This window comes from Microtus ochrogaster, chromosome 10 (genome assembly GCF_000317375.1).
Source record: "Microtus ochrogaster isolate Prairie Vole_2 chromosome 10, MicOch1.0, whole genome shotgun sequence".
Classification (NCBI taxonomy): Eukaryota; Metazoa; Chordata; class Mammalia; order Rodentia; family Cricetidae; genus Microtus; species Microtus ochrogaster.
In genome coordinates, this window is record NC_022016.1 from 41563088 (window position 1) to 41571637 (window position 8550).

An 8550-nucleotide genomic window follows, 5' to 3' on the forward strand; every position below is an offset into this window, starting at 1 on the left:
CATAAGATCAGACTGTGGGTTGGCACCTTGGCTAAGGGTCACCTTGAAGGGTCACTGCTCCAAGGCAGTCTTCAGGAGTCAGCACCAGGGCTGAGGACATCAAGACTAAAATCAAGAACTACGAAACTGTCCTCTTTGACAGCCGCTTCCCAAACCAGTACCAGACCAGGCACTGCTGGCTGAACTATCGGGACTTCCACCACTGCGAGAAAGCAATGACCGCAGGGGGGTGGGGGGGCGGTGTAGAGAATTAAGTCGGTACGATAAATAACCAGGCTAGCTCAAGAATAACAGTTATACTTTAATGGTTAAAGAGGGCAAACTCACGCTATAAGAGTGGGAGGTCCGACTTACAATTGGCCTGTCCGGCAGGCACCACAGAGAGAGAGAGCAAGCACCTGATCTCCCAGTTTTTCTTCCTGGGGTCCAGATCGCCACACCCCAATTAGCTGTGATTGGTTAACAGAGTTCCCCATTGGGGGGGTGATGTCTCCTTGTGTGAGTGGTACCAGCGTGTATACAAGTCCCTCTGCCCCGTATCATGGGTCTCAGCTTGGGATGATGGCAGAGCAGAAGGCACATTTTCTGGGAAGATCTGGCCTGGCTCCACCCTCCTCTCTTCTGTTCACTGTCCTCTCCTCATAAAGGGAGGGGGCCTGGGTATATGATGGTCCCTACCCTGAGACCCTGAATCATGATGCAACGCCTAATAAAAATTCACTGAAAAGTTTCAAAAAAAAAAAAAAAGATCAGACTGTCAGTAAACCTGAAGGGCATTGATGTGGAATCATTACAGGGGGTGCCATCCATGGGCTGGTCCTTGGATCTATAAGAAAGCAGGCTGAGCAAGCCCTGGGGAAGAAGCCAGTTAGCAGCACCTTCGACAGGCTCTGCACTGGCTTCCTTTGATGATAAGTAGGGACGTGGAAATGTAAACCAGATCATTCCTCCCTAAGTTGCTTCTGGCCATGGTGTTTCAACAGAGCAATAGTAACTTAAGACAGCCACCCAGCTGCAAACTACAGAACCAGGGAGCCAAGGCTTCCCCGAAGCAGTTATTAGGCTTCTGTGCGTAGGGAAGCCTCAAAAGGGGCTCATACAGAACAGATCATGACCTTCTCCCCTGGCACTTATTCAAGAAGCCTGGGGACCTAGGGATCCGCAGGAAGTTCCCAGGTGGCTCACTCTACTTGCCAGGCCTATGAGAAGGAAGCTCTGACGCAAGGGAAAGCACAGCATTTGTGACAAAGGTGTCATTACCAGATGTTTCCTGGCCTCACTACCCTGGCTGGCCACCTGAGTGATTTCCAAAGTCTCTCTGGCTTCCAGGTCTGGGGTACTTTCTATTTAAAGAAACATGAGACCTGTGCCCCGGCCTCCCACTGTCCCTCCCTACCTGTGAGCCAGGTATCTCGTGGGGAACCACCAGAACAGGTACAGAATCTAGGACTAGACAGAAGAAGCAGCCTGGTGTCACCCAGGAATTGGGGACTGAACGGGGAAAGACAGTGTCCCTTCCCATGTCTCTCAGGATGGGGCATGCGGTGGGGTACCCCAGAGTGCCAGCTTGTCACTATCTATTCAGCCCCATGCCGGCCAATCCATCCTGGTAACTGCTTTGTTTCTTGGTGGGAAAGTTGTTGGGGAGGTGTCCATCGGACACAGATGTTAAGTGAAAAGAGACTTAGAAACGACAAAGAGGTTTATAACTGTAGGCAGCACGGTCGGGAGGCCAGAGAGCTGGCCATGGAGATGAATGCTGGGGACCCTAGAACTCGAGGGGCTCAGGCAGGAGAATCATGAGTTCCAGGCCAGCCTAGGCTGCACAGCAAGACCCTCCTGCAAACACAAGCAAATCAAAGGGAGCACGGGAGATGGCAAGGTGGCTTCGTGGGTAAAGGCACGTGTCGCTGTGCTTGATAACCTGAGTTTTACCCCCGTGTCCCACACAGTGGAAGGAGACAGCAAACTCTGAAAAGTTGACCTCCACATTCACACTTTAATACACATATGTCACCACTCCCGACTAACTAAATAAAATTAAATGAAAACACAAATATAGGATGCCCAATTAGGCCTGGATTTCATATAAAGGGCAAATAACATTTCATATAAATACTAAATGTGTCATATTTTATTAAATAGGTATAGCATACTTGGTCTTCATATCTTTAGGAATAACATACTTATATTAAGAAGTGATTTATCATTGATTTGAAATTCAACACTAATTGGGCATCCTAGAATTTCCGCTTGGCTTGTCATTTGCTAGTTTGTTTTGCTTTCTGTTACCTGGCCACGGGTGCTGCTGGCATCCCTTGCCCTCTCCCTTCAGCAGGACAGGTTCTTCTCTGACCTTAGGCCCAGTGAAAGAGCCTGGCCTGTCCCTGTCTCCCCTCCCCACTCCTCTCCTGGGAACTTGCTTTGAGGCTCGAAACTCCCCATCCCTGTGTGGCCACCAGGGGAGGTTCACTGGCAGACAACACATTTTTACTCCTGTCTGAGGCAGTCAAGGTCACAAGGAGAAAACTCAGCCCTGGCCCTGTTGGAGGAGGAGGCAGAGGTACAGGGAGCAATACTAGAGCACGCCCTCTGCTCAGGTCTGGGGGTTCCCTCTCTGGGAAGAGGCAACGTTTGTTCTTAGAAGGCGTGACGCTTGTACCCTAGTGCAGCCTGATTTTCATTGGAGGAAGTTGGTGGTCAGGATGGCTAAGAAACTGAGAGTCAGGAGGAAGCATCTTCCAGCCTTGTTTTCGTGTGAGTGTGGCCTTTCTGCACACATGCCTCTGCTGCAGTGAGGCCTTCTAGACAACACCACCATTTAAAAAGTCACCGTTCTAGCAGGGCGGTGGTGGCGCACGCCTTTAATCCCAGCACTCAGGAGGCAGAGACAGGCGGATCTCTGTGAGTTTGAGTCCAGCCTGGTCTACAAGAGCTAGTTCCAGGACAGGAACCAAAAGCTACAGAGAAACCCTGTCTCAAAAATCAAAAAAAAAAAAAAAGTTACCGTTCTGAGCCTAGCGGGGTACTTTATCATTATTTACAGATGAGATAAGTGTATTACAAGGATTGGGGGTGTCACTCAGTGGTAGAGCCCTTGGCACTGCAAACACACACACACACACAAACTTCAGTGCCCCACCTGGGCCTTGGAGATTTGACTTTGGCCTTCATGATAGACGTAGATTGAGAAGGAGATGGGTGTGGAGACCAGAGGGAGACCACATAACGGATCCCAAGGAGGAATAAACCCTAGTGTTCTACAGTACAGGCAGCTTTTCTTATTTAATTACTTATTATTTATTGTGTGTGTATGTGCAGTGTACATGTGCATCCAGGTACACATGTACATGTGAAGTGTGCAGATGGATGGAGGCCAGAGGTCATGTGTTTTCCTCAAGTGCTCTCCATCTTTTTAAGCATCCTTTGAAAATTTTGTTTCTATTTTTAATTATGTTTCTACAGGTCTGCAATGGAGAGGCTATGCGTGCGGTATGAGCGTAGTACCAACAAGAAGAGGTTGTTGGATCTCCTGGCGCCGGAATCACCCTGGGTGCTGGGACCTGAACTCTGATCCTCTATAAGATATAAGAGCAGTAAGTTCTCTTAACCATTGAGCCATCTCTCTAGCCTCCTCCACCATCTTTTTCTTTTCCTTTTTGAGAGTATCTCCCACTGAGCCTGGAGGTTCCTGATACAGCTGGATTGGCTGCTCAATGAGCTCCTGACATCCATTTGTCTCTGCCCATCCGACCGTAGACACACACTACCATGCCTGGTTTTTACACATAGGCCCGGGGATCGGAGCTCAGGTCCTCAGGCTTGTGTGGCAGCACTTCATAAACCGAGCCATGTCTAGTCCCCATATCAACATACTTATATTTAATTAAGACCAGGAGGAGTCTGCACGAGGCCAGAGCAAAGAAATGATCAGTGGTTAATAGGATAGAAACGGTAAGCTCCTCTTATTTGATAGCTATATATCACATACATGAATTAAATTATCACATGATGTGCCCCATTAATGTACACAATTACCATGTGCCATTTAAAGTTTGAAAAGCCATGAAGTCTGATAAAGGAGGAAGTGGATATTAACCCCTCTTAAGCATCCACAACACACTGGGTATCATTGTGCCCTCCCAGCAGGTAGGAGGACAATGTCCATATCTTGATTTCAGAAGCAGGGAAACTGAGGCTGGGGGAGGTCAGGGACTCATCCAAAATCGTAAACCTGAGTCCAGATCAGAGCTTGAGTCTTACACTCGCCAGGCCCCTCACCTCCTTGCTTCTGGTTTACTTTGGGGACACTGTTCCGGCCACATTCTATAGGCAGCTGCCCTGAGAGACTGGAGCTGCCCTTGGCTCTGGGCCCAGGAGGTGTCTTCAAGCTGGCACCCTCCTCTCCTGGCTGGATGAGACTGGTCTTCCTCTCCCCCCTGCCCTTACACGGTCTTCAGTGCCTGTCCATTCTTTCCAGCCTTCTGTGTTCACCTGCTGCCCATTTTCTCCCAGGGATGATGGATGTTGGAAGAGAAACAGCTCACCTTGCTCTGGGGCTACGCCCTCATTACTGTGTTTTGGTTTTGACAACACATGAAGAAGGGAAAACCTTAAGTGACTTACCTCCTCAGAGTCCCCAAGGCCTTAAAGCAAAACCCACAACTTCAGACTCTGACCCAAGGCACTGTGGAGGTCTCAGAGGTCAACCCAAGTAGCCAAGGGACAACGGAGCCAAGGCACAGGAGCATTTAAAGGCCACTCAAGGCCCCAGCTACCCAAGGCAACCCTGGAAACAGAACCCAAGCTCCTGTCCCCAACTGGAAGACAATGAGAGCCCCATAGTAAACACACACTCAGATAACTGAGAAGCAGTCCACCCAGAGGGGAACAAGCACAGAAAAGTGACCCTCTCCCCAGAGAAGGCTTTGCCAGGACATTCCTGTCATTCAGAATATCCTGGCAGATCTGGGGAGCCAGGCAGGAGAAGGGCATCACTCAAACCTGGGGGACTCTGTAGCTTGCAGGCTAGATCTTTTATGAACTGTTCACAGAGGAGCGGTATTAGGGAGAGAAAGTGTCCCCTTATCACAGGAGTAATTGCAGGGCCTCAGGGCGTGTGCTTATGACCCTGTGGGGTGGACAAGTAGACACGGGAGTCCCATACACCAAGGAACAGTGTTTCTGAGTTCTCGACTTTAGTCCGAAGACTAAAGGGAAGCTCACAGCTAGGCCGCCTTTTGTAACGTGTGCTCAGGACTGCAGACAATTTCACCAAAATTTAGAGGCTCTCCGGAGGTTGGTTCTGGATGGAGAGGTCAATTTGGGCCAGTGCTCACAGGCTCATGAGTAGAAGGGTGAACTCTACCCAAGGCATGGCTATCACCTGCCATCAGTCCTGGCGTGCACTCCGACAAATGCTGGGGTCCCTGACATCTCAACTCTGCCTTTACCTCCTTCATGCTGTGTTCCTAGAGCCCTGGTGTTCCCATCAGCCATTTGGGTGTAAGTGAGAAAGCAGGAGGGGCAGCAGGAAAGCAGGGGAGGTACCCACCCAAAAGATTTCTGTCCCACAATTCCACATCTAGGCTGCCTTTGTCCTAGCCAGAAATTTTCTTCACCAGAGATGTTCTGAAGAGTCAAGGGGATCCGGGAACAAAAGGACCAGGTTAAAATCTGTGCAGCTAGACCACGTTCAGGGCTGACCAGCTCCTCTCCATCTCTGGGTTCTGGGAATGGTATGGCGTCCCACACAGCACGGGGTTTTCCCATTAGGAGGGACCCGTACGTGGCTCACACCCACCTGTCCTAGGACCCAAAGAGGATGTGGACCACAATGATGAAGAAAAGGCGGAACCTGAATCTGGGTAGGAGGTGAAGAAGAAAGGTAGACACTTGGGAGAGTTCCAGATGGGTTCTTTGACATTTTCTATGTCAACATATCCGGGAGACGTTCAGGCCTCTGATATTGTGGAGTTACACCTATAGCGATTCTCATTCAGGGCACTTGTTACTGAGTCCCCAAAGCGAGGTCACGAACATCCGGAGCATGCTGAACTCTCCCATCTCCTTCCCTACACCACCCAGCCCTGGCTTCCAGCCACCCTCTGGCTCACCTTTGGGCAGTTTGGATGCGTTCTCTTGAATCCAAGAGAAGAGGTGGGCGAACTCACAGTCGCATAGCCAGGGATTCCCATCCAGGCGCACAGTGCGCAGCGCCGGCAGTGCATCCAGAGCCGCCACGTTGAGGCTGCGCAGGTTATTGTCGTTGAGTTCCAGCACCTGCAGCGACTCCAGGCTCTCGAAGGCGGCCTCGTGCACACCGGCCAGGTGGTTGTTGGCCAGGCTCAGCTTGACCAGTCGTCCCGCCGAGCGGAAGGCGCCGGCGCCCAGCTGTGTGAGGTTGTTGTAGCTCAGGTCCAGGAAGGCCAGCTTCGCCGAGCCGCTGAACGTGCCCTCCTCCAGCGAGCGCAGGGAGTTGTTCCTGAAATCCAGATAGACCAGGTCTCCGTGGAAGATAAAGAAGTCCTCGGGGATCTGCTGGATTCGGTTGCCGGCCACAAGCAGTTTGCGCACGTCCAGGGGGAAGGGATCGGGCACGCTGGGCAGCCCGCGATCACGGCAGTCCACGGTGTGGGGGTCGGTGCAGGCACAGCCCGTGGGGCACGCGCGTCCCGGCCCGAGCAGCATCAAGAGGCTACCGAGCCCCAGCGCCGCAGCGGCGCCGGTGGGGCGGCAGGGGACAGAGCAGAGACTCATGGCCCCGGGGGCTCCGGAGGACACGGTCCGTGGGGCGAAGCAGGCGTAGCGGGGCCCTGGCTGCGGGGCGCCGGGAGCCCTAGGGCCGCGGCGCGGGGCGGGGAGAATGCTCCCGGGCGCGCGGGGGCGATGAGAGTGTGGCGGGGACAGAGCGACCTGGGGTGTCCGGGCAGCGGGGAGGGAGGAGGCAGAGGAGAGGCGCTGGGCGCCGAATTCACCCGCACAGGAAATTGACCCTCTGGAACATTCCAAGGCATAGGTGGTGATCACGGAGGGAGCCCAGCGAGACCCCACTCGGGCGGGGAAGTAGAACCTGTCGCACGGACCTGGCCAGCGGTGTTCAAGACTAAGTTCGGTGACCGATCCCTGGAGCGATTTTCATAGGGCGTGTCTGGGGCATGCGCCCGCAGCGCCACCCTAGTCTTTGCCAAAGGGGCCCCTGTCACTCTAGCTCCAAGTCTGGGACAATGCCCGCAGGCTGTCAAGTCCCCGTCTGGGGTTGCGAATCTGAGGTACGGGCTAGGCTCCAGGTCGGCTGGGCTTCCCTCCTTCCACCCACCTGCCTTTGGCCCACCTCCTTCTGGAGAAGGGTGTGAGCCTGGCGGGTAGCTGCCAGTTCTGCTGTGACTGGAAAGATGACCCGGGCAGTCAGCATTTTCCATGCTGGTCCTGAGCTTGGGGATGGAACTGATTATCCTCCCAGCGTGGACCTACTGGGGCTCTGAGCAAGGCTCAAGCAAGAGGCATTGGGGCAGTTTGGAAGGGAGTTGGGAGGTGGATGACCTGGGGCCAGAGCCTCCTAGGCCCCCTGAACTCCTGTGGAACTATCTGTGAAATGGGGAGGGTAACTGAGGAAGGTCAGAAGTTCGGGAGTTACCAACTCTTTCCGTTCCCCATCATTTTGATACCCGAGAAAAGTGATCTGGTCAGAGAGATGCCAAGGCTTCGAGCTGCACAAAGGTGAGGTTGGTCTTAGACCGCGGTAGAATTCCTACCTCCATTCCTCAAGTCACCCTCCCCACCCCAGCTTTGACTCTTTTCCTTTGGAAAGCCCCCACGGAGCTACAAGGGAATTGCCCCGCAGGTGGCTATTTTAATCCCAATGCCCTGTGACTGAAAAGCTCAGCCCCTGGCCCAAAAATAACTCAGGGAACAGCTGTCCACTACATGCCCCCCATGGCCTCTGCCCAGCCCTAGCTCTGCAGGGGATTGGTGGAGCCAGTTATTCCGAAGCACCAGAGCTAAGTCTGGATATATTTTTCCCTGTTTGGAAGGGAGTTGGATGACCTCTTTTTCCAGTTTGGAATCCAGTTGGTCCCTCTGAGCCAGGGATCAGGCAATCAAGTCTTTGGGATGGAGCCAAGGGCCCAAGAGGATAATGCTTGCTTGAGTCCCAGGAGGGGCTGAGTATTGGGTCCCCTCAGTAGCTCCTCCCCCTGCACAAACCCATGCCACCAAGCCAGACCTACAGTCTTGAATCCCCACTCTCTCCGGAGGTCCCAGAATGCCCTTACAATCCCCTGGTTCAGGGGGCTCTGCCTCTTTTGGGGTGGGAAAGATCTGGGTAGATGAAGGTGCCTTAGCCACACTGGTGGTGTGCTGTTGAAGATGCGAGCAGGCGGCCAGAGTAAGCGCATGCCACTACCGGATAGTCTGCAAGAGCCCCCTGAGAAGAGAGATGCTGCCCCCTTCAGCACCAGAGTCTGTTTCGACTGTTCTCACCAGGGCTGAGCAATACCGTGGTCCCTGTTGGAGCTCTGAGCTTTTTTTGTCTCAGGACACCTGGTTGAC

At 53.0% G+C, this 8550-nt stretch overlaps 2 protein-coding genes across 2 annotated transcripts in view; one reads left to right on the forward strand and one right to left on the reverse strand.

Moving 5' to 3' along the window:
• Positions 1-668, forward strand: part of LOC102001914 (cytochrome c oxidase subunit 6B1-like) — a 7486-nt gene extending 6818 nt beyond the window's left edge. The window contains exons 2-3 of the mRNA XM_013348290.1: positions 50-229; positions 467-668. Of these exons, the coding sequence (XP_013203744.1) occupies positions 50-229; positions 467-668 (382 nt within the window). The remainder of the gene's footprint in view (positions 1-49; positions 230-466) is intronic.
• Positions 1-7018, reverse strand: part of Lrrc38 (leucine rich repeat containing 38) — a 20896-nt gene extending 13878 nt beyond the window's left edge. The window contains exon 1 of the mRNA XM_005353371.2: positions 6117-7018. Coding sequence (XP_005353428.2) covers positions 6117-6759 — 643 coding nt within the window. The 5' untranslated portion in view covers positions 6760-7018. The remainder of the gene's footprint in view (positions 1-6116) is intronic.
• Positions 7019-8550: the final 1532 nt, after the last annotated feature.